Source organism: Protopterus annectens, chromosome 4.part0 (genome assembly GCF_019279795.1).
Source record: "Protopterus annectens isolate FY-2018-M chromosome 4.part0, PAN1.0, whole genome shotgun sequence".
NCBI lineage: Eukaryota > Metazoa > Chordata > Ceratodontiformes > Protopteridae > Protopterus > Protopterus annectens.
The window spans coordinates 1,076,607,806-1,076,635,125 of NC_056733.1; the positions used below are offsets into that span (position 1 = coordinate 1,076,607,806).

Below are 27,320 nucleotides of genomic sequence, written 5' to 3' on the forward strand. Positions count from 1 at the left end.
CTGAGCAAGGACTGTATTGTTAAATGGCAAACGGCAACAGCCAGAGACAATGTTAATGAGCCCCTCAGCATGATGGCAATATGCACTGCAGACTGCAAAGGAGGATTTTTTTCAAGGATTAGGCCCCCTTTTTGTAGAGAGATAAAAAGATAGGAAAGGGTGAAGAAGAAAGACGAGGGAGAGGAAAGGGGGAGGAGGTAGTGCACAGAGGGAGCAAGAGAAACACAAAACTACACAGACAAATGGATGCAAGTGTACACAACAGCAAGGGGCAACAGAAATAGGCAAAGGGTAGACAAATAGTGACAGAAAGAAATGAACAATACACAGGGAGTGTGGAGGGACATGAAGGATGGGAGGAAATATGGTTGGGGATAGGGCAGAGTATGAACAATTGTCTGATCATTGTAGTTCCAGCTCAGAAGGACTTTACATTGATTCATTACCATGTAATGGATCAGGAAGCTGGTGGAATGCACGATACTCTTCCCTGATCACCTGACTATTGGGAAAGCTATTTGTTAAAATCTGCTATTTACTCCAGGAAGCTCCACATGGGCCATATAACTGCCCATTGCTTGCTCCACTCCATCTGTCAATACCTGCTCCAGCTACGTCTGTGCTACCTCAAGCAATGTGGGTGGGCTACTTGCTGGTTGGGAGTTAAAACCCTCTTTGGCAGGGTATGACCTTGTGAACCTCGCCCACAACCTTGACAGAGCTGGGAAATATTGGAGATGCCTAGATAGCAAATCTGATGTCTCAAACTGCAGTGAAAATTCAAAACAGGAGGGCAGTCATACATTAATCTGTCCTGACATTACAATTAAATAAAACATATCAGCCTTTGTGTGGGGCACTAACTGTGGCTGGCCATATCTTTCCTCGTACTTCCTCTTGGAGGTATTGTGGTATGTATGACATTTGCTTGTATTGAAAGAAAAAAAGGCCCATCAGAGAATTATGATAATTATACAATGCATATATACAATGCATATATACAATCCATATTTACAATGCATATATACAATCCATATATACAATGCATATATACAATGCAAATATACAATCCATATATACAGTGTATATATACAATTCATATATATAATGCATATTTCTCATTATCTGCATGACATGTAACAGGTAAGTGTATGACCCCTGCACATGTTATGATATGTAAGCTGAATATAGCAAAGGTATACATGGGGACATAACAAGTAGTGTGAATTCACTTTCACATGGTGTAGCAGGCTTATTGAGTGGGAAAGGCGTTTAGAGTTAAGAAGCAAATGGGAACTTTAGATTTAGGAAAACAAGCTTAGGTTATAGAGCAAGAGTGTTGTTTAAGTGTCAGAGAATAAAAGAAGATTTAGTTTTAGGAAGAAGACAGTAGAGATTTATGTTTAGGGAGTAATCAGAGATTTGTTAGTGCCAGTTTCAGTGACCTGGTAGGAGTTTTTACGGTTAGAGTTACTGTGCTGGTAGATTTATTTAGTCAAGTAAGGTTGAGTGGTGGGAGGAATGGATAATTTACTAGCATCAGGCTGCTGGGAGTTATGGCACTTGGGAATTAGAGTAAGTGTCAGTGGGCAAGTCGCTCTCAATCTATTATAGGTTCATAGGTTCATAGGTTGGTACTAGGCTATCAGCCCTAGGGCCTATACAAGCCTATCCATAACAATTCACTGGCTATTTCTTCCCACAGTATTTACTTCCCTGGACACCTGTCTAGCAGGGCAACTGACGTGATCCCTGGGGTGAATTTCCTATCTCCCATCCAATCATCGAGGTTCCTTTTGAAGAGGGCCAAAGAGGTACTCTGGTTGACATGTATGGGCAGTCTATTCCAGAGTCTGAGGAGTCTCTGGGTCAGGAACCTATCCCTCCAGCATGTTTTGTTCATTGTGATGACAAGGTTTAGATACCTGGAGTGTGTGTCTCTGAGGGATTAGGATTTCTTTAAATGTAGCATGTCCAGCAGCTCTGGGTTTGACATGGCCTTGTATGTTAAGCAGAGATCACCTCTGAGTAGACGATATGTGACAGAGTATAGCTGGAGTTTTTTAAGGTGGTCAGTGTAGGGCATCTGCTTTAGGCCTGTGATTCTTTTAGTGAGGTATTTCTGTGGCCTTTCCAGTTGTCGCAGATGTCTTGAGAGGTACATACCAAACAGGGAATTGTATTCTATAATGGGTCTAATGAGGGATGAGTATAGTGGGACAATGACCTCCTTTTTTCTGGATGAAAAGCCCTTAGTGATGAGGTGTGCCACATAGAAGGATTTTCTGACTGTTGTGGCGATGTGTTTATCGAAGGAGTGACCACTGTCCACCTGTGTCCCTAAGTCTCTTGTCACACTTTCAGTGTTTAGTGTACTGCCACCTATGTGTTAATTCACGGGTACATGTTTTTTTCCCAAAGGGGATAATTATACATTTCTTGGCATTGAGCTTGAGCCCATGGCTCTGGCACTAAGCATCTGTTTCTGTAAGGCCCTTTTGTAGAGTATCCACATCATTTGGGGATTCAATAATGTCTCCCAGTTTGCAGTCATCTGTGAACTTTGTTAGCCAGAGTCCCTTAGTGTTGGCCTGTACTTCAGAGAAGTAGATGCCAAACAAGAGCGGTCCCAAGACTGAACCCTGAGGTACTCCACTTGTCACTTGTCTGGAGCTGGATTTGGAGTCGGCTACTTTTACAGTGTGGGTTCTGTCAGTAAGCCAGTTGGCAACCCATCGAGTGACGTAGGGATTAATGCCCAGCTTAGTAAGTCTATCTATGATTCCAGAGTGGGGAATGGTGTCAAAAGCCTTGGCGAGGTCCAAATAGGCTGTGTGGACCACCTTACCCTTATCCACAGCTCTAGAGACTAGTTTGAAGAAGTCAGTCAGGTTCAGGAGACAAGATTGGCCCTTTACGAACCCAAACTGGGTGGGGTCCAGTGTTTGACGGTTGCCAATGTCTTTGTTTATAAGTTCCATGATAATACGTTCCATGGCCTTGCAGATCAGGCTCATCAGACTGATGGGGCGGTAGTTTCCAGGATCCAAGGTGGAACCCCCCCCCCCCTTGTGAAGTGGGATAACTTTAGCTGTGCGCCACTCAGTGGGCATGGAACCTGAGGTGAAGCTATGATTAAACATGACATTTAGGCACTGACTTACCACATGAGCACTCATAGTAGACCCCCTAATATGCCTATGTACCACACACACATTAAAATGAACATGTGCATATCAGGAGGCACACTACTAAGATCTAACTTATTTCATACAAATGTGGGATGCTAAGCTGTATATGTAGGCAGAGGTACTATAAGGAATAGCAACATTATTTGGATCTGTAAAACTTCTGAAGAGGCACACAGTACTCTATAGGTGTGTGGCAAGCAGTGTTTTCTCTATGTTTCTAAGGATGTACACACTTCCACCATAATTAATAGTATTAAAGCCTGGTAACTGGAATGTGAATGTGTGCATCTTGTGTCTCATGTTTTAGAAGGCACTGGCAAAAGAATTACCCACAATTTTAGGGTAACATGTCCTTGTGGATGGCTTTCTATGTTACTCAATTGTCATGTCCTGTGCAGTGTATGTGCTGAGTGTGATAAGCACAGCAGTAATGTGTTTACTTCCATGTTTTTCTTTCACACTGTACTATAGTAGAGCCATATCACTAGCAGTTACCAACAGACCCCAACTGCCAGCCGTAGGGATATATGTGCATTCTGTACCTGTTGGCAATTATGACTTGTATTCCCATGCCTGAACCTGGAGCTGTCTTATCATATGCCCCCATAACAGTCACTTTGATTATTGCATGTTCAGTGTAGGTTACTTCTTTGTCTGTAGCTATCAGTTTACCAGTCTCAAAACCTTGCAGTCTTAATAGCTATATACCATGTGTTTATAGGTGTCTGCATATCTGGATTATAAGGTAAGGAGCTGAGGCTGGACGATTTCAGCCCTGCCCAAAATTATGCCATGCTATGTGAACTTAGGAAACACTGATAGCACCTGTTGGGAGTAGATGAGGAGGTACTTACCATCTGTTAGGTTACCAAGAGTGCCAGTGGTCCATGACATAAATGCCATGGGAGTACACAATCACACATTATAGCATTGTCATAAGTATGTTAACAGCATACTACATCATGCCAAGGCAAAGGCAATTGTCATTGAAGTAGACCATTTAGCCATGGGTGGGCAATTTGGAGCCAAAGGCTGACAGAAGTAGAGCAGTTTTTGGCATCCCTACATGGGGACACAGATTATAGGATTATCTTTGGAGGAGTAGGCACTGACTTACCACCACGTGTCTTCGTGGATGATGCACTGCTCGTTAACACTGCAGACTAACCACAGCAACAGCTGCCATGTCTCATTTTAGGTATATCACCTATCTAGCAATGTCAGGATGGTGGACAGTTAGGCTGGTTCATATGGCACATCTTGCACGGACAACATTAGCATGCATACAAAGATAGACATGCTCACTCCAGCATGTCATCTATTGAGTATTCACAGGGAAGAGCACAGCTGCAGTGATACTTGCAGATGCTGGAGTGTAACAGTCTGATGGTGGGTGCTGTAGTGGAGCTGAACATGACAGGATGCAAATACCCAACTCAGAGTCTGATAAAACAGTGGTGCTGTGTATCTCCATTTGACACAAGATTCCTATCGGAACAAAGGCTGAAAGCATGGGCTCAACCACACAAAACCATGAGGTTGTACAGCATAAGTACTTACCATTCCTAATGAGGTAGGGATCTCACATGGCTCCTTCAACTAGTGACACACACTCTGTGGCAGCAGATTTGCACACTACAAATGAAGTGGATACATCCACCACTGTGTTGACTCACAGTGTGGCTCAACACCATTACATGTCTCAGGTTGCCCAAAAAATGTGGGCCACAAAATCAGTCAACAGATGCATCCTGCATGTCATCCAGGCACAGACTGCTGAAACTCAGTCAAACATGGGCCTAATGTCTGTGCTGCATGGCAACCATAAGGACATAAATGCCAGGGACAAATTAACATTGCATCTCCTAATGTCTTTAGTGGCACACAGCACTTCAGTAGGGAAGATTGCAGTGTCACCATCACTGCATCTATCAGCATTATTATCAAAATCTGGGTGAGAGCCCACACTGGCAGCTATGTAGGGGGAGCCATTTTGAGGAAAGCAGGCCCTTACCTGCATCGGAATGTGTCCTCCACTCTGCCATCTCACATCATAAGCAACTACTACTACTTCATCTTCCATTGGCAGGATGCCTCATGAGAAGGCCTTATTCTGGTCATGGTCCTGCAGTCGGTCAATGTCACTGTCAGAAGTGGAGTAGTGTCCACAGATCACTCACATAGTAGCACTCTTAACAAATTCCACAAAAAAGCTGGGTATGATACAGAATGCATGTCTCTACAGGCCCCCTGCCTTCACATCAGGTATGGTAATGTAATGGTGCCACCCCACCCCCAAGGGAAGAGACAGTATATGATCAGAATATACAGCACCTCAAGACCCCATTTTAGATGCCTGTGATACTGCCCCCTACACAGAGAATGTGTACACAGCAATATGTTATTATGACCACAGCAACCTGTGCACTTGATGATGACTGTGGCCTAGCCTTTCCTCCTTCCTGTGTGATACACAGTTTGGCTCAACCATGCACTACCGAGTGCAGCCTGATGCGTACATTACGTGCATCATGTTTCATCAGTATCACATTGTCACATTGTACTGTCACTATGTGCTTCACCGAGCCTGTACATCTGGACCAGACTCTGCTGCTTTACCTGCAGTGCTGGGTGTTCCACTAGTCACTGTCTGCATGGCACTGCTTATGTGGCTGTCAGTTGTCACTCGTCAGTCACACTGCCAGACAATACCATTGATATGCTTTATCTGCTGTCTATACGTGTACAGGGACCAGCCACACCTGACTCTGGGCCTGCTGGGAATAGTTGCAGGGATGCAACATACTGGGAACATCTTGTAGCATGTGAAAGGATCATACTGGATTGACTCCCAGACATGCTGAGGCAGTGGAAGTGTGGTATGAGTAGGCTAAATACCCATACTATGAAGTTGTGGGGCTGTGCTTGTTTGATGTTATATACTGGAATTCTTTCATACTCTGTAGATTTTGTATGGGTGTCATACGGCAGGGCTTGGGGGGGGGAGATCCAGCACCACCTGTAACTCACCATGTGCATGTGGTTATTACCTACAGATGCACTAAATATATAGCCATATAGTCTCACATTAGCACAGCCCTACACTTACCAACTAGATAGCACAATGGAATTTCTGCATGCAGGAGATGGTGATATAACTGTAATGTGTGCCATACAGACAAATAATGTGAGCTGCCTGGGTGATATGTGACTGAGCACCTACAAGTAACAGCCACATAACCATCCATCTCAGGCAATGACAGCTGCTGTACATGATAGTTATGATTCAATAATGCACATCACATACTATAAGGCAGTTCATGTAATGGTAGCTATTCCTGTTCATAAAGCTCTGTAATGGTAGGTCAGGTGAGAATTTCATTGATACATGAGTGTAATCTATAGCACCCAGTAAGTCACTAAAGTGGGCAGTGTCATAGAACAAAGATAAAAGTGAGAAAAAAGAGCCTCAAGTATAACTTCCCCAATGAATAAAAAATGAAGCACTTGGAGCCTCCAATACTACGAACTATGACTTTATTAGACAGAAACAAATACAAATAAACGCTTAACTTGTTCACCGCATTTTTTGTCAACCACGTAACTTCTTCAGGAAAAAACACAGCATACATCACTCCCCCTTATTATACATATAATCACTCAAGTTAATCCAATCACATTAACCATTCACTTTGCCTTAATTGTTAATAAAAGCAGTCACAAAGGAAGCTGTTTTACTTAAAGAACATATGTACAAAAAACATTTTCTCAAAAGGATAACAGAGATTTGATCTACTTTAAAATATATATTTATATGAAGTCATACTAATAACTGTCATAGATCAAAGAATGGTTAATGTGACTGGATTAGCTTGGGTGATTATATGTATAATAAGGGGGAGTGATGTATGCTGTGTTTTTTGCTGAAGAAGTTACATGGCTGACGAAAAACGCGGTGAACAAGTTAAGCATTTATTTGTATTTGTTTCTGTCTAATAAAGTCGTAGTTCATAGTATTGGAGGCTCCAAGTGCTTTGTTTTTTATTCATGCAATGGCATAAAAGGCATGCACAGTAGTTGGTGTCTCCTCTGGTCTGCAATGAAACCATATACGCTGCTCCATATCTAGAAACATTATATAGTGGAACTTTTTCAGTATTCTAGAGATCTGTGAAATATCCAAATGTGTCCTTATTTGGTTTCTTAAAGGCCAAGGCAGCCAGTATGGAAAAAGGAATGCATACCATGGTCACCACAAGAATGGGAAGATAACACATTCCTCACATTTCTGTGTATGGGAAACCCACAACCAACACCTATACAATCTCCCAGATGACTCTAAAGCTATCCACATTCTCCTGATCAGTAACATTGTGAAGCCAACTTCTGTAGGTAATGTTTATGACTACATAGGATGGCAGGATCTGGTGGCAATAAAAGTCATGGTATGCTGAAGCAAGATGGCTGTTGTGACTGAGAATTCTTGTTATGTGTAATGATGAAATTTTTGGTGCGCTTTGCCCTTTTGTAGTCAGGTACACAGCTGTGAAATTCACTCTACAGACATCTATGAAGTACAGCTGTACCCACCTCACATACATTTTAATTCATTAGGACCACATTTTACTACCTCATTTAATTTGTATGTTATTATCAGTTATTTGCATGTATCTTCTACTGAACAGTTGCCTAAATACACTGGAGCACAACATGGGACTATAAATCAATACTATCCTCTGCCTGTCTGCATTGTCAATTCTGGTTTGAGCGTATGCTACATACAGTGGAATTTGTTCTATGAAACCTAACCTACAGTTATGAATGCAGCTGGAACCATTAAAGATTTTAATTGTTGTAGTTGTAGTTATATTTGTATCAAAAACACAGAAGAAAACTGCCAAAATCCAGTACCACCACCAAGGAACGCTCTAGTACACAAATTGAAAGAAAACAAAAAAGGCATGTGCCTTCCTCAGATCCGAAAGCGCTTATCCTGTTCTGGTTTTTGTTGTATTAAAGTTCCAGTTTTATGTCTATGGTGTTACGCTCCTTTTTTGTTTTCTTCAAAAACACATAAGTGCATCCAAAAATTATCAGAATGTACAATGACAACAGTTTCTGTAACTGCAAAACAAATGCAGTAGTTTATATTGTCATTTGTGCCTTTGATTTATCTTTTTATGTGTGGAAAATGTAGGGATGATTGCATATGACAATATAAAACACATGATATTAAAATAGATACACTGAAGGCTATTACCATGCATGTTTATTTTAATTTTAAAGCTAACAAGTTTGTAAGCCAGTTCAAAGGGATCCACTATCTGTCAGCCTGGGAAGACATGGTCGATAGGCCATGCTGCTTTGCCAGAGATGGTCTGCACCCGTCTCTTCTAGGCTTTTGGATACTGGTAAAGGCATTAGCCACCCCTATTGTGCTTTTTTAGGCAGTGTCAAAATAACCCAACTCCGAACATAACAAAATCCTCTCCAGATAAACTCAGGGTACTGCAGCTTAATGCTAAGAGTCTAAACAAGAAGCTGAATTCACTGGAAGCACTCCTCACTTTGGAAGATGCTAACATCTGTGCAGTCACCGAGACATGGTTCAAAGGCATGGGAAGAACCCTGGCTGTGTAGGGCTACAATGCCTTCCATACATTCAGACAACAAACTGAGCATGAAAGAATCAAAGGATGAGGTGTATCCATCTTCATTAAGGATAAGTACACTTCTAGACTGGTCAAACAATACAACTCTCCTGAGCTACTCCATGTCCAGTTAACTATAGGCAAAAGCCCCTGTCACATTATAGCTAGCTATAGGTCTCCCACTATAAAAAAGGAAAAGCATTACCACATACACTTCCACTTCATGGTAGGCGACTGCTTTTTCCAAACTTCTGGTTTGGTTACCACATACATGGACTTACTGGAGTCACTTGTCATACAGCCCAACACCTTACTCATGGGTAATTTTAATTATCCCACCATCAATTGGAAAACGTACACAAACACAAACATGCTGGCTCAGAGGTTCTTGGACTTTGTCAACACAAATGTTCTGGAACAACAAGTCAGCCCACTCACAAGAAGCTCAAATGCCCTGGACATAGTACTCACTTACTTGGGAGAGCATTGCATCCCCCCACTGTGTGACGTTACCTCCCTCGCAAGATCAGACCATAAATTAGTCTCATTTGATGTATTTATAAAACCAGATACCTCATCAAGCTCAAAAACACTTGAATTTTTCAAAGACAAACTACTTCCTACTAATTGATTGTATAAGAAGCTTCAAAATCCCCTAGAATGCAAATAACTAACTCCTATGCAGAGGTGCACACCAATTCCCTGTATTACCACTTAAGCAGTTGTATAGAATCAGCTGAACCTGAGCAGATTAACACCAGGTCTTGCCGAAAAAAACAAGCCACCCTGGTGGAACTCTAGTATAAACAGACTATGCAACAAGAGAAAGAAACTAATGGCTTAGCAAAGGAAGAAATTCCTCTCTAGCTTAAACAAACACATCAGAGATATTGTCAAGGCCTCCAAAGCTAATTATGAAGTCAAAATAGCCTCCCAAGCTAAGAATAATCACAAGGCATTGTTTAACTACATCCATAATCTAAAAAGGAATACCCAGGTATGCACTGGACTGGTTGTGGATGGTACCACCCATACTCAACTGGATGTAATAGCCAATCTGCTAGCTTCAAGGGCACCGGAACCAAACAGCAAGGGGGAGGGAGCGCCTCCCCACTTTTACAGCTGCAAGACTTGCCTCTTAGGGAAAAATTTTAAATTGTCTGGAGCTCTTCTCGCCGGGCCTTCACTGAAAATGGACAGTTCTGTCCAGTCAGACCTCCCCAGTAAACAAATGTAAAATAGAATAAATAAATTAAATTAAATTAATGAAGCAACATATATACCAGAAAAAACTCCATTGTGGCATTTTTCTTTAAGGAGGACCCATGCGTCCATCGCACGCTAACGTAGGTTTAAACACAAGCACACGGAAGTTAAATTAACTGGCTGTTCCATTGTTAAGCATGTGTTCTATTCTTATCAGGATAGCATGACATCTTGTTCATATTACTCATATTTTTAAACTGAAATTTGGGGCAAGGATCTACAATCTCTCTGTAATTCTGAACTTATAGTGTATGTGGCTGTATGTCAGCTATGTAGTGCATTTTACGTAGGTAAGACAGACAGAATGTTTAGGTTCAGAATAAGAGAACATATTTATGATATACAGAATAATATATCAGCTAACACTTTAGCTAAGCATACTTCCAAGATGGGACCTTTACACAAGTTTTCATTTCTTATCATTAGTAAAAATACATCAAGTATCAGAATGGGTGATATAAGAAACAGGACAGAAGCAATGGAAATGAAATAGATCATTAAATTGAGGGCTAATATGGGGAAGGGCCTTAAAGATGTAGTACCTATTCAACTTCTACTTAAAATGAGAAGATTTAGGAAATGAATGAATTATATAGGTACAAGGGCACAAATGTTTTATAATTATATGCAGTTGTATGTTCTATTTTATAGAAGTCTTGACACAGTTTTTATGGTATTTCATCTTTTGTGTATGAGTGTATTAGAGATATGTATAGCTGTTTATATAATTTTGTTCTCTGTTATTTATTTCTATCTAATTGTAGTAATGCTATATATGTCTTTAAGAGTTAGTGTTTTATTAATTAATCACATAACAGGTTTTAGTATACAAGAAGGAGGTCTTTAGTGTGTTTAAATATCTGATGAAGCAGTAGTGATTACTGCAAAAGCGTTCACTTTCGAATAAAATTGTTGGTTTGCCTGCTATTTGTGTTGCCTCACCTGTTTTATAAATCATGTTTACATTTGTTTATGAGACCCTCATAAATACTCAGTCCAGGCATCTAAACTGAATTTTGTGGAGAGATAGATATATATATCACAGAGGCTACCAATGTTCCCGAACAGACTATCCTTTCAAGTAAATCAAGGCTCATCCCTGTCCATATTCAAATGCAATTTGGATCTAAGGATGGGTAATAGAAAATGTACTCCAGGATTGCCCCTCGTGCCACTAATGGATAGAGGCAGCTCTTAAATGCTGCATTCCTTATGTGGGTCCCCTCAAATTATCTATGGTATGATCACAGTTATTCTCACTAGGACTACTATACAATTATCAGCCATGGGGTAGGTAAGACCAATCAGGAAATGTTAATTCAAGCACCAAAAGGGAAACTGGCTAAGCTTAAAATGTCCTCCAAGTGAACCTGTGCTGTGGTAGTAAATAGTGAACTAAAAAGGGCAATTTTTTTAAAACTAAGTGCCCCTCTCACCCCCCCCCCCCCAGCCTTCAACAGCTTCCAGTGCCTATTGCTAGCTGACAGATTTGGAGCAAACATCACCCCGTTGTCCCCTCTAGTCATCCCCCAAAGTATACCTGCCACCATTCTTCAGCCTATTATCTCAAGAGAGCAGGTCATCTTGGTGCTCTCCAAAGCGAAGAACACAGCATCAGTGGGACCAGCCAACATCCTAGATTGCCTTTTAAACAACTTAAAACATGACCTAGTGACCCACTTGGATCCCGGTTTAACCACAGCCTGCAAGCTGGCTATGTCCTGTCAGAATAGAGGACAGCAATAGTAATCCATCTGCACAAATGGGGACCATCAAGCAATCCTGGCAATTATAGGCCCATAAGTTTGACTAGCCTCATCTCAAGGCCAGGGAAAGAATCATTATGGCCCTTATTAACAAGGATATAGGTAATCTCCAAACTCTGGACCCAACCCAGTTCAGATTCATTAAAGGTAGATCATGCCTGTTAAACATGGTTGACTTCTTTTAGAAAGTCACCAAGGCCCTGGACGAGGGAAAGAGAGTGCATACAACCTGTCTTGACCTAGCCAACACATTTGACACAACCCTCCCCCACTCAGGAATTATAGAGAAACCCTCTCAAATGGGAATTATCCGTTACATTACCAGTGGGTAGCCAACTGGCTCACCGACAAGACACATATTGTCAAAGAAGTAAATAGTGTGGGAAGAAATAGCCAGGGAATTGTTATGGCTAGGCTTGTTTAGGCCCTAGGGCCAATAGCCTAGTACCAGCCTATGAAACTATAAGTGGGTGATTTCACATCTAGAAAAAGACCAGTCACCAGTGGTGCACCATGGGGTTCTGTCCTGGGCCCCTTAATATTTGGAATTTATTTTTCAGAAGTTCAGATAAACTTGGATGGCCTGTGACTGACCACGTTTACTGACAATTGCAAACTGGGAGAAATCATTGAGTCCCCAGTGATGTTAATGTGCTACAGGCAGGCTTAATACATACAAATGACTGGTACCAGAGCCGCTAAATGCAAAAAAAAAAAAAAAGTATTCCCTTTGGGAAAGCTGACATCCATGCTAATTACATAAAGACAGCATCCCCCCTAAGAGAAGACCCAGTGGTAAATGATCTGGGTACTCAGGTTGATAGCAATCTGAATTTTGACTATCTCGTATCCACAGTAGTAAGAAAATCCTTCTATGTAGCATATCTTATAAGTAAAGGCATCACATCCAGATCTCAGGATGTTATGATTTCCATTATACTCAGCCCTAATCAGGCCAATAATTGAGTATAATGCTCCCTTTTGCATGTATCTTACCAGACACCTGCAACAATAGGATAGACCTTAGACGTTTCTCACCAAGAAATTACAGGGTACACAAAACAAGTCTTACTTGAAAAGACTGAAAGCTCTGTCATTGTATTCTGTCTCCTATAGGTTGGTAAGGGTTGACTTGTGCCTGGCTTACAGGGCAGTCTCTGACCTGACCCTGATGGAAATGCTATAAGCACAAGGATCACTCACTCCAGGAATCTTACATGAACAGGTAATGCTGGAGAGATAGATACATCTCCAAGAGACTGCCACCTCTCTGGAATAAGCTTCCAGTTCATGTGAAGCAAAGCCCCTACCCAACCCTCTTCAAACATGACCTAGATTAATGGATGAGTGACTGCAAATTCACTCCTGGGATTTCACCCATGCCCCTCCTGAACAGAGGAAGTCAGTGTTAACTACCATAGACCCTTACCTCTACAAACATCACTTACCTATCCACCAACAATTGGGGCAACTCAGGATAAATATGGCTATGCTTGTAAGGGCTCTAGGACCATTAGCATAGTAACCTATGTGAACCTACCAACCTATAAGAGGTCCTTCTTTGGGCAACTTTACTAATAGTTTATTAATACTAAAAACAGTGTCAACCTGAACTGGAAGGGCAAAAAGTTGAGTAATACTTTACTAACAGATCTATTAAGAAAATGTATTCAAATAACCAGGGATTACAGGTGTGGTGCTGCATAAATAATGGATAACGTAAATATTTTTTATTTATTTTATTTATTTACATTTGTTGACTGGACACAGGTCTGTTTTCAGTGGAGGCCCATGGAGAAAAGCTCCACATTAAGTATTACTTACATTATACAGTTAAAAAGCATAGCATCGACATTAGTCCAGCTGAGGATGTAAGACAAGAATAAAACGGATGTAAAACAGCTGTAGAACATTGTACAATTTTAAAATATGGTGACATATACTAAACATGGTTACAAATGTAGTTGAGATTCATCAGTGAACAACTGATACAATCTGTTTTTGAGGTACATAACAGCCATTAGCAGTTGTTGCTACAAAAAATTAGTACTATGTGGTAGGTAGCTGGGAACATGAGTAGCCAAGCTTGCTAAGAGTAGGTTGTTGATAGGGGGCTGACAGGGGTAGTGGGTGGGTGGAGTGGTATTAGAGGAGGGGGGGTTGCAAGGGCATATCTGGCAACTTTTTAAGTGTGCTTTTAGTAAGGATTTGAAGTGGGTGCAAGAAGTTACACATGTAATTGAGGATGGGAGGGGGTTCCAGAGTTTGGCTATAGTGCAGGAGAATAATGCTTCTCCAGCAGAGTTATTGGCTGCTGGTACCTGTAGGAGGGTTTTGTGGCTGGATCTTAGTGGTCTCGTGGTTATGTAAGGTTGGAGTAGATTCTGGAGAGATGGGACTTTTAGTGGTTGGTTTATTAGTTTGTGGGTGAGTGCGAGTTGGTACCATTGAAGGAGGTGGGGGAGCTCTAGCCAGCCCAGTTCTGCTAGTGAGAGACAGTGGTGAGTATGGTAGGAAGCCCCTGTGGCAAATTTGGCGATTTTGTTGTAGTAGGTTTTGAGCTTATTTAGGTCGCATTGTCTAAGGTTAGTAAATACTGGATAGGCGTAGAGTAGGGTAGAGATAAGATGAGAATTTGCTACCAAAATTTTAGCTGGTTTGGTAAGTAGCTGCTGATTTCTATATAATTCTCCTAGTTTTTGTGCACTTTTTAAATGGTCATGGAAATGTGAATGTCAAAGTTCAGTTTATTGTCTATTTCTACTCCTAGTAATTTGGTGTGTTCTGCAGGATGGATGGTGGTGTTGTCTTTTGCTGTGATGTTAAAGTGAGAGCTGTCTAGGGTAAGTTTGCTGGGTTGGAAGATTTAGTAATTTTGTTTTGTTTGCGTTGAGTATTAGTTGGGCATTAGATAACCAAGTTTCAAGAGAGGAAAATGCTTCCTGTGTGACTTTTTGCAGTTTGGGTAGGGAGTGGGCTGTGCAGATGATGGTTGAGTCATCTGCATATTGTATGCATATTGTACAGCACTACTAGATAGGGGCCAAGGGTACTAGCTGCTAGTACAAGGGTCTAGGGAACTACTAAAGGGGTGGTGAATACCGCACAACGTGGCTGGGCTAATATATGCCTTCGGGCAGATAGCCCAGTACCAACCTATGAACGTATGAACCTATGAGTGTGCCATTGTTGTGGCTGAGGCTAGATTATTGGTGAAAATAGAGAAGAGTAGGGGTCCCAGGATGGACCCTTGGGGAACCCCTATGGAGACTGGTAGTTGGGGGGATAGGTCATCCTGCCAAACAACTGTTTGTTGGCGGTCCGATAGGTAACTTTGAAACCAGTTGATGACTGGTTGAGAGAAGGATAGGTTATTGAGAAGAGAGATGAGTTGTTTGTGTGGGATCATGTCGAAAGCTTTAGAGAGGTCTAGGAAGGTAGCTGAGGAGAGATAACCTGCATTTTTATTTTGTAGGATAGTGTTAGAGAAAGAAAGTAAGGTGGTGGTGGTGCTATGGTTAGGTCAGAAACTGTGTTGTGTGTTGGAGAGGAGGTTGTTAGCAAGGAGGTGATCTGAGACTTGAGAATGAATGCATCTCTCTATCATTTTGGAGAGTGGACAGAGAATAGCTATGGGGTGGTAACTGGTTAGATCTGTGGAGGGGCGTCCTTTGTGTAGGAGAATTATGTGTGAGAATTTCCATAGTGTGGGAACATAACTTTCTGACAGAGATCTGTTAATCAAGAGTGATAAGGTGTAGGCTAGAGCGTCAGCTGCAAGATGAAGGTATTCACTTGGGAGGTTGTCTGCTGCTAAACTGGTGGTGTTAAGTTTAGTTAATAGTTGTTTTATTTTGGAGGTATGAACAGGGGAGAAAGAGAAGCTAGTGGCGAGATTTTTAGTTGTAGTTGATGGTGTGGGTTTATGGGGGGGTTGTGTTGTCTAGCTAGTGATAGTACAGTTTGTGTGAAGTGATTGTTGAAAGAGGTTGCAATATTTTCGGAGGAGTGAGTTAAGTTAGGAGTGGGTGTACTTATTTTACCTGGGTGGGGGATGGAGTTTATTGAGGACAAGAATTTTTTGGGGTTATGCTGGGAGGAGGTAAGGGCAGACTGGTAGTACTGGATGTTGTCCTGTTTTATAAGCTTTTTGGTTCTATTGCATAGTTATAGGACTTTTTGCCTAGTAGAGGGGTTTTTGGTTTTGTGCCAGTTTTCCCAGGCTTTATCCCTGTTTTTCATTTCAGACTTACTGTTTTTTTGTAGCCATGGGGGTGGATGGGCTCTAGTTCGGGAACGTCTTATGGGGATGTGGTAATTAAGGATGCTTAGGAATGTTTTATTGAAGCAGTCAACTGCGTCATCTAGTTTGAGGTATTTTAGAGGTTGCCAGTTACAGTCTTTTAGGGATGAGCTGAATGAGAGAGGGTTGAAGTTTGTTTTTTTTTGTGTATTTGACTGTAGATGATGGGTTTCGCTTTATAAAGGTGTTCTTAGTAGGAAGGTTGGGGAGTGATCACTGAGGCTGTCAGATAGGCAGCCTGCTACATATGACTGGGGGCTCTTATTGACTAGTATCCAATCAAGGGTAGTGTGTTTGTTGTTTTTATTTATCCTAGTAGGTGACTGGACTAGTTGGGTGAAGCCATGAAAGTTTGCATGATGTGTTGGGTGGTTGCTAGAACAGGATTACCAGTCAGTGTTGAAGTCTCCTAGAATTAAAGTTTCTTGGGGTAGGTAGTTGGTAGTCCAGCTGAGGAGGTTTTCATGTGGAGGGATGTTTTGGCCAGGTGGGAAGTAGCAAACTATTATGTTTAGGGTTTTAGTTTGGTTTATTTTAAGGTTGGTATATAATATTTCTTCCTTACCTATTTGGGGAGCTGCTAACTTTAAGATCTGGATGTCTAGATGCTGCTTAAATATTATAGCTATACCACCTTCTTTTTTGTTTAGTCGGTCTACTCTTAGTATATTGCAACTGGTAGGGAGGATTTGCTCATTAGCAATGTGTGGTTTTAACCATGTTTCTGTAAGGCTCACTACATCACGGGAGTAGAAGTCTATGGTGGCATGGAATTCATGCACCTTGTTACATATACTTCTAATATTTAGGCTTATCAAAAGGAGGTTGGTTGGCTTTCTATTGGCTGTGATTTGGGAGAAGTTGTGGTTTTTAGTCTGATTATGAGGGGAGGGCTTGGTGATTGAGGGGCCAGGATTGGGATGGATGTCTCCACTGAGTGCTAGGTTGAATATGAATGAGATTATTAGTTTTATCAATTTCTGTATATGCTTGCTTATAAGGGAAGTTTTTTGTTTGTGTTCTGTGGATAATAGGTATGGTGGTAGGGTTATGTTAGGTTGTGGGGTTGTTTTTAGTTTAAGTATTGTGGTCTGTAGTCTATATAGAGGGTGTATCGGAAAGGTTGTTGACCTGATGGGAGAGTAGCAGAGAAGAGGTGGGATATGAGTGGTGGTACAGTGGTAGTGGTTGAGTGCGGGAATGGTGTAGGTTTGGTAAGATGTGATGTATGCAATGAGTGTGCATGCAGTGAGTACAGATATGGTGTGCTTGTGCATATTAGCTGAGTAGGAGGGATAGTAGTGAGAAGCTGTAGGAGGAAGTATAGGTGTAGTGATGTTATAGGTTGTTCGAAAGGTGGGAGTGGTTACTGTTTGTAATAAAGGTAGGACCACTGGGGGCGGGTGAGAATTGGGGGCAGGGAGGGGAGTGTAACGGGCAATAGATGAAAGAAGACTATCAGTAGGTTTAGGTGCCAGCTTAAAGGGAAATAGCTAGTAAAATACAAAATTTAAGCTGTGCATTTTAACATTCCATTTCTTTTTCAACTATAAAATGGGGAAGTGATTTGCATTGCAGTTTTAACAAATCATTTTCATTCTAATTTGGAGATTTGAATTTATATTTATATATGATATAAACTTTCTTAGATGCAGCACCTGGTGTTAATCCAGTGTCAGCTTTCACAATCAGTAAAGTTGCATAGGCAGTAATGTATCTATATTTTGCATTGTTGTACAGTGTTTCTAAAGATCTTTCATCAACAGCAACATTATTAATCTGATTACTCTCTGAGATACAAATGCATACGTTCAATGTCACTCTATTCTGAAAGATGTTCTCTTTTGCTCACTTAGGACAGCAGTTACTGCACTTTTGTAGATGAACTTACAGAATACAAGACAAAGAGTTTACTGGCCACTCCAATAATGAATGGAAAGGATGTTGTAGCAATTATTGTGGCTGTCAACAAAGTGGATGGACCATGCTTCACCAAGAAAGATGAAGAGGTAAGCAGTAGGTTGCAGGTGTACCATATGAGCACAGTATAGCCAGCTTAAGTGACAAGTGAGTCAAAAGTTGGATAGTCAGTCCATGAGGTTCAGTGCATAAACAGAGGTATGTTACACATCACATACTATCTGAGTTTTTGGCACAATTACTGTTGTTAGCTCAACACTATAAATCCTATTATCTGTCTCCTTTTCACATTGATCTCCCATGAAGACCAGGCTGTTCTGGTCTCTGATATCACATACATTAAACCAAAATAAATGCCTAGCCTAAGTATAGATGTACTTCTTACTTTATAACTCATTCTGGTTAGTTTCTGTTTGTAGGCGGTCATACAAAAGGAATTTTTATGTAAACGATAAAATTGTTGGAAAATGCTTTACTCGTCTTATGTTTTATATATAAATTGTATTGCTGCTTGAGATTCTATTATATTTTATTCTGGATTAAGGCTGATAAAGGTCCCTTGAAATCATTCTATCATGTTACCACCTGATTAACTGAAGTATAAAAAGAAGTCCTGTGTTTCTTTCTAGTGCTGATTAGGGAGAACAGTTTATAGTCCTTTAAATTTCTGCTTATACTGCCCTTGAGTCTTGTATAGTACAATGAAAGTATTCACAATCGATATTACATGTTTTCCTTGACAGCACAGTATTTACTATCACTAGGAAATGCTTTTATTAGTCACAAATCTTTGTGTACACATTGTCCTGTGAAGAAAAACAAAAATGAGATTCTTAGTTTTAGCACTTGAATTTGCTTATTTGTGCTCAGCACTTGTTCAGAACTTGTTAGCACTAAATAAGCTACAAATTACTACAGCACTCAGCCTTCCTCTTTACCTAGAGGAAAACAGCTCTTATACTCACTTTCCTCACTTGTTTGGAGGAAAGCAGTTTTTTATTCAGGCATGTCCAAGGGTCAGCTCCCAGTGTTGTCTCCTGTCTATCTGATGAATCTGGGCATCTTGGGAGAATGTAGCAATTGCCTCATGTACACAGACAACCCTCTCCTCCTGCCACCCAACACCATAACCTGTGAGAGATGCACTTACCTAGCCAAACTGGAGGTTAAGCTCTCTCTAACCAAGACTGAATTTGACAGTCAAGAGGAGAAGGTAAACACGTGCACCACACCACACTCATCACATAGTCCCACTAAACCTACACCACCAAAATCCACACATAGAAACCCAAAAACATTCATGGAGGCTCTCAATAATAATCTGCTCAAGCAACAGAGACCTCCAAAGCAGAAACGCAAGCAACCTCCACCCCCCTCAACACAACCAAAATGGCACATAGCCCACAGACTCAGTGTGCCAATAAACCACACCCCATAAGGCAAAACAATGTACCCAACACACTAGTAATACATGACTCTAAAGTCAGGCACACTGATGTCCCACTCACCAGGCTAAACAAGTAGAAGGTTACTGTCAGCTGCCTGTCGGGTGCCAGGATCTGCCACATAACCCACTCACTCAGGTCACTCCACAACAAGTACAAATATGACTCTGTCATTGTTCATGTTGGTGTGAATGACCTGAGACATACCTCCCTGGACTACATGAAAAGAGACATGGAAGAGCTCTCCAATCTTGTAGCCCAGGCAGGTATGACCCTGGCCCTGAGTAGCATCCTGCCATCACCCAGAATGATACTGCAGTGCAAGGACAAAATTATTGACTTCAACAATTGGCTAAGCTTCTGGTGTCATTCTAAGGGGATCCAGTATCTGTCTGCCTAGGACGACATGGTCAACAGATCACAATGCTTTGCCAGAGATGGCTTTCACCTGTTGCCCCTGGGATTCCGGATACTGGCTAAGGGTCTTGCTGCCTCTATAGTGCCTTTTTTAGGCAAGGTTCAAATGACAAATTCACTACTGTAACAGGAACAGGCAAGCAAAAACTAATACTAGAAGTCTAAATCTCAAAATGCACTCACTCGAGGCACTCCTTAAAATGGAAAACATCGATATCTGTGCAGTGACTGAGACCAGGTTCAAGGCTCTAGAGAGCACAACTGCATTACCAGGCTATAACTCATAACACACTTTTCAACCATCTAACCAGGACCAGAACACCAAAGGCGGAGGTGTGTCCATATTCATTAAGGATAGTTACACCTCCAGGCTAGTTGCGCAGCATAATGCATCCGAGGTTATCCAAGTGCAACTAACTCTGGGCAAAACTGTAATCCAAATTGTAGCTTGCTACAGATCCCCCACCATGCCCCAGGATTCCCACTCCTCCTTTCTTGATATACTAGAAAATATTAGAGTTCAACCAAACACCCTAATAATGGGCAATTTTAACTACCCTACCATTAACTGTGAAAACTGCTCATGTACAAACTCCTTCGCTCAACGCTTTCTGAAATTCATAAATTTCAATGCCCTGGATAAACTTATCCACACCCCCACCAGGAGCAACAGTATCCTAGACCTATTCATTACCAACATGAGTGACCAGTGTTCTACACTTGAAGTCAACTCCTCATTGGTCAGATCCAACCATAAGCTAATCACCCTAGCTATCCGCAACCCGCCCCCATCCACCATTAAGGAAACCACAGTAAAAAATTTCTCCAAAGCCAACTTCATGCTTCTTAAGACAGAAGTGGCGAACTTCATGACATCCATGCAGATGGACAATAGAGTTACGACTGCTGAATCCTACAGAAATGCACTCTATAAGCATTTACACAAGTGCATGGATTGTGCTATCCCAAACAGAACCATGATGCTATCCTCCAAAAAAAGGAAGCCAATCTGGTGGGCCCCTGCTGTAAACAAACTGTACAACAGAAGGAAGAAACTGTTGCAAAAGAGAGTAAAATCCAGTGAGTGGAGGAGCTCCCTGGTCAGCCTCAGTAAGAAGCTGAAATCCCTTATAAGATCCTCCAAAGCTAGCTATGAAAACAAAATTGCCACTGATTCTAAGGGCAACCACAAAGCATTCTATAGCTATGTCAAGTATCTTAATGGCAACACCCAGATCTGCTCTGAGTTACAGCACAATGGCAAGAAAATTACAGAACCACCTGATATTGCCAACATCCTGGCAGATAGGTTCAGTGCTAACTTTACCCCCCTCTCACCCCCTAAAGGGCCCATATCTATACAGGAAGAATACAGAGTCCCTGTAATCACATCTATGCAGGTAAAGGCTGCACTCTCTAATACCAAAAACACAGCATCCATGGGACCGGACAACATCCCAGGCTGCTTTTTGCACAAACTTCAGAACGAACTGGCTCCCCACCTAAGCACCATGTTCAATCATAGTCTCACAACAGACTTTGTGCCCACTGAATGGTGCACAGCAATAGTTATCCCACTCCACAAAGGGGGAGCCACCACTGATCCTGGGAACTATTGCCCTATTAGCCTGATGAGCCTGGTCTGCAAGGCCGTGGAACGTATCATCATGGAACTCATAAACAAAGACATTGGTAACCTCCAAACTCTGGACCCCACCCAGTTTATGTTTGTGAAAGGCAGATCATGCCTTCTGAAACAGATTGACTTCTTTGAGGCAGTCACCAAAGCCGTAGATGAGGATAAGGTGGTTCACACAGCCTATCTTGGCCTCACCAAAGCATTCGACACCATCCCACATTCTGGAATTATAGCTGAACTCACTAAACTAGGTATAAATCCCTATGTCACAAGATGGGTTGCCAACTGGCTCATTGACAGAATCCACACTGTAAAAGTTGCAGACTCCAAATCTGACATCAAACCAGTGACAAGTGGAGTACCACAGAGTTCAGTCCTGGGACCTCTCCTGTTTGGTATCTACTTCTCTGAAGTACAGGCTCACACAGAAGGCCTCTGGCTAATGAAGTTCGCAGATGACAGCAAACTAGGAGCCATAGTCAAGTCCCCAAATGATGTGGACATCCTATAGAAGGGCCTCACTGAGACAGATGCCTGGTGTCAGAGGCATGGTCTCAAGCTCAGTGTCAAAAAGTGCATTGTCATCCCCTTTGGTAAAAACTCTGTACCCATGAACTACCACATAAACAGCAGTCTACTTAATGCCAAGTGTGTGATAAGAGACCTTGACACCCAGGTGGATAGTAGTTTCTCCTTTGATAATCACATCACCACAGTAGTCAGGAAATCCTTCTATGTGGCACACCTCATCACAAAAGGGTTCTCATCCAGGAAAAAAGAGGCCATTGTTCCCCTCTACTCGACACTCATTAGACCCCATTAAACAGTACAATGCCCTTTTGGAATGTACCTCACAAGACATCTGCAGCAGCTGGAAAGGCCACAGAAGTACCTCACAAAGAGGATTACTGGCCTCAAACAGATGCCCTTCACTGACAGTCTCAAAAAACTCCAGCTTTACTCTGTAGCATATCGCCTACTCTGAGGAGATCTCTGCCTAACACATAAAGCTATGTTAAACCCAGAACTGTTGGACATGCTACACCTAAAGAAATCCCAATCCCTCTGAGTTACACACTCTAGGGACCTAAACCTTGTCACCACAATAAACAGGACATGCTGGAGGGATAGATTCCTGTCCCAGAGACTTCCTATATTCTGGAACAAGCTAATCATCTATGTCAAGCAAAGTTCCTCATTAGCACTCTTCAAGAAAAGTCTTGATGAGTGGATGGGAAATAGGAAATACACCCTGGGGATCACTTCTGTGGCTCTGCTCGACAGGGGCACAGGAAATTAACTTTCTTGGGTGGCGTAAGCCAGGGAACCTTGTTGGCTAGGCTTACCTAGGCCCTTGGGCCAATAGCCTAGTACCTACCAATGAACCTATGAACCTACGTGTAATGTACTTAGGTCACCACAAGAAAAGCCATTATATACAGCTGTTAATAAACAAAAACTAGTTCAAGTGAAAGTTTTCACTTATAAAACTGACTTCACATTTAATCGTCTGTCCTTTATCATTCTACCTTTACCCTTGTCCAAGTGGGATATTTTTATTCTTTATTTGTAACTGCATGAAAAATACCAACTTCCCACTATATGCGCTACTAATGATTGTTAGGTCTGTGAAAGCTTAAAGAAATAAATCCCTAACGTTTAGAAATTAGCAGGTAAATGTTACCCACTGATGCTGGTCTGGCAAACTCCGCTTAGATGTAACACTACAAAACTGGCATTACTGTGTGCAATAGGGAAAACATACAGATGACAACATTTATAACAACAAAACATCAGAACAGTAGCTATACTATATGCAGGAGAGAAAAACGCACATATGTTAAAATCAGCTGGTGGATAATACCAGGGACAAAAGCTGGAAGTGACTAGAGCAAGGCAGCCGAAAGATGCACAGTGGGTTGTGCAGGGTGCCAGGATTATTTAAAAAAAATTACTCTCTTTTTCAAACTTACCACAGGATTCCAACAGAGAAAATAAGAAGAGAGTACAAATCAATGGTTGCAGATTTTATAATGATGATAACACGTTGTATCACTTATTTCCTGGTATCTAACTGCAGCCAACAGACATTTTGAACCAATGTCTCTACCAAAGTGCACCCATATAATACTATTAAAAAAATCTCTTTGTGGACAAGAGCAAATATCCCTAAATGAAGAAAGCACTCTTGAGGTGCCTGTCCATCAGATTAATTTCTGTTTAGCCCCAGCCATGATGGTGCTGCTAAATCAGTAGACCTGACTGTTAAGGCAAGATTAATATTATTTAACGACCTCATTCTTCTACTCACAATAAAATAAAATAAAAAATAAATAAATAAAATGCTTGGTTTAAAAACCACAATTGTCAGCAAATATCAGTTCAGTTGTACTCAGTGCTATACCTTTAATTTATAAAGCTATTTTGTGCTTATTCAGTGATGTCTGTGCACTGCTTCTAATTGAAGCTATCACATCTTATTTAATTGTGCTACATTATACCTAATACAATCTACCGATAAGCATTGTAGTTATGTCTTATTGAAATGCTGTGTTTTATAAGTATGTGCGCTGTGTTAAAAAACTTATTTACAATTTCTTTGTGTAATTCAATGTTAGTCTCTAGTAAAAATTTACAATGTGACCCCAGAATTAGTGTGTGTTTGTGTGTGTGTGTGTGTGTGTGTGTGTGTGTGTGTGTGTGTGTGTGTGTGTGTGTGTGTGTGTGTAAAGTAAGGGTGTTGTGAAGTATTTTTTGATATTTGCACATCTGAAATATGGTATGATTCAGACAAATCATTGCTGATGCACTGAAACATGACTAAATGAGAAGCACGGACATCAGGAGAATTTAATATAAGCATACTGATATGCGTAGAATGGGCGTGCCTTCGCTGAAGGTTGGGCATCAAGCTGGCACCTGTAAAAAATCTACTGCCAATCATTAGCGGACCAGAGTTCTGCTGTGGCAACCCCTATCCGGGAAAAGCTGAAAGAAGAACAACAACATACTGATATGTATATTGTGCATAGATCCATGCCTCATGGTTAATTACCAGATGATCAACAGAAAAAAACAGTGACAAGCAACACTGGAATACAGTAAAATGACAACAAAGACGTATTTTCTTTCTCTGACTGTTGTGTGATCTCAGAGTTACATGTAGAGGTGGTGGGGAGCTGTACGGGGGCAGTTTTTGTATCCTTTCAGTGGGGCAAGATTCAATACTGTAAGCTTACTTCACAACCGCTTAACAGATAAATTCTTGAAAAAGCCAAAAATAATGGTGGAATAATGATCCAAAATCAGGAAAAGATTTTAAATATTGCTTTTATAAGCTTAGAAAGTTGCTAGAATAACAGGTTTTGCATTACCATACATTTTCTGTAGGATATGAAGTTTTAAACACAAATGTCTGTCCTTCTTACTGACTTTAATCATCAAAGATTTTTCAGAAAACCACAACTTTTATGAGGAGCAGACCAAAAACATGAAGCAATAATCTGGATCTGGACATTCTGTGAAATTCTGGATAGTTGAGAGTTGTACAATTGAAGAAATAGGAGTTACTGATAATTCAATTAACTGGATGATTGGTCATCATATACTTGGTGTGACATCTGGAAAGAGGAAGGAGGACAAGGAGACCTGGTGGTGGAATGAAGAAATACAGGAGAGTATACAGAGAAAGAGGTTGGCGAAGAAGAAGTGGGATTATCAAAGAGATGAAGAAAGTAGACAAGATTATAAGGAGATGAGGTGCATGGCAAAGAGAGAGGTGACAAAGGCTAAGGATAAGATGTATGAAGAGTTGTATAAAAGGTTGGACACTAAGGAGGGAGAAAAGGACCTGTACCGATTGGCTAGACAGAGGGACCGAGCTAGTAAAGATGTGCAGCAGGTAAGGGTGATAAAGGATAATGAGGGAAACATACTCACAAGCAAGGAGAATGTGTTGAGCATATGGAAAGAGTACTTTGAGGGGTTGATGAATGAAGAGAATGAGAGTGAGAGAAGGTTGGATGATGTGCAGATAGTGAATCATGAAGTGCAGTGGATTAGCAAGGAGGAAGTAAGGATAGCTATGAAGAGCATGAAGAATGGAAAGGCTGTTGGTCCAGATGACATACCTATGGAAGCATGGAGGTGTTTAGGTGAAATGGCAGTGGAGTTTTTAACTAGATTGTTTAATGAAATCTTGGAAAGTGAGAGGATGCCTGAGGAATGGAGAAAAAGTGTTTTGGTACCGATTTTTAAGAATAAGGGTGATGTGCAGAGCTGTAGTAACTACAGAGGGATTAAACTGATCAGTCACAGCATGAAGTTATGGAAAAGAGTAGTGGAAGCTAGGTTAGGAAGGGAAGTGATGATTAGTGATCAGCAGTATGGTTTCATGCCAGGAAAGAGCACTACAGATACGATGTTTGCTCTGAGAGTGCTGATGGAGAAGTACAGAGAAGGTCAGAAGGAGTTGCATTGCGTCTTTGTGGATTTAGAGAAAGCATATGACAGGGTGCCTAGAGAGGAGTTGTGGTACTGTATGAGGAAGTCAGGAGCGTCAGAGAAGTATGTAAGAGTGGTACAAGATATGTACGAGGGTAGTATGACAGCGGTGAGGTCTGCGGTGGGAGTGACGGATGCGTTTAAGGTGGAGGTGGGATTACATCAAGGATCAGCTCTGAGCCCTTTCTTATTTGTAATGGTGATGGACAGGTTGACAGACGAGATCAGACAGGAGTCCCTGTGGACTATGATGTTTGCAGATGACATTGTGATCTGTAGTGAGAGTAGGGAACAGGTGGAAGAGACCCTGGAGAGGTGGAGATATGCTCTAGAGAGAAGAGGAATGAAGGTCAGCAGGACTAAGACAGAATATATGTGTGTGAATGAGAGGGAGGATAGAGGAATGGTGAGGATGCAGGGAGTAGAGGTGGCAAAGGTGGATGAGTTTAAGTACTTGGGATCAACAGTTCAGAGTAATGGTGAGTGTAGAAGAGAGATGAAGAAGAGAGTACAGGCAGGATGGAGTGGGTGGAGAAGAGTGTCAGGAGTGATTTGTGACAGACGAGTACCAGTAAGAGTGAAAGGGAAGGTCTACAAGAGGGTAGTGAGACCAGCTATGTAATATGGGTTGGAGACAGTGGCATTGACAAAAAGGCAGGAGTCAGAGCTTGACGTGGCAGAGTTGAAGATGTTAGGATTTGCACTGGGTGTGATGAGGGTGGACAGGATTAGGAATAAGTATATTAGAGGGTCAGCCCAGGTTGGAAGGTTTGGAGACAAAGCCAGAGAGGCAAGATTACGTTGGTTTGGACATGTGCTGAGGAGGGATGCTGAGTATATTGGGAAAAAGATGCTAAGGATGAAGCTGCCAGGTAACAGGAAAAGAGGAAGGCCTAAGATAAGGTTTATGGATGTGGTGAGAGAGCACATGCAGGTGATTGGTGTGACACAGCAAGATGCAGGGGACAGGAAGAAATGGAAATAGTTGATCTGCTGTGGCGACCCCTGATGGGAGCAGCCAAAAGAAGAAGAAGATTGGTCATCATATACTAAAATATATATTATCCTAGTAACAATCTATGAATCTATAACTCTATTAGCTTACATTTAAGTTTTAGCCTGCAACTTTTCCATAAACAATTCAATTTTTTCAGTATTGTAAAGCTAGAAAAAACATATCTGGGATAAAACATATTTATCTTTACATGTTTGATCTGTT

The 27,320-nt window shown here is 41.4% G+C and overlaps 1 protein-coding gene across 1 annotated transcript in view; it reads left to right on the forward strand.

Moving 5' to 3' along the window:
- LOC122800395 (rod cGMP-specific 3',5'-cyclic phosphodiesterase subunit beta-like) overlaps positions 1 to 27,320 on the forward strand; it is a 1,051,627-nt gene that overhangs the window by 147,322 nt on the left and 876,985 nt on the right. The window contains exon 2 of the mRNA XM_044069844.1: positions 18,034 to 18,186. Coding sequence (XP_043925779.1) covers positions 18,034 to 18,186 — 153 coding nt within the window. The remainder of the gene's footprint in view (positions 1 to 18,033; positions 18,187 to 27,320) is intronic.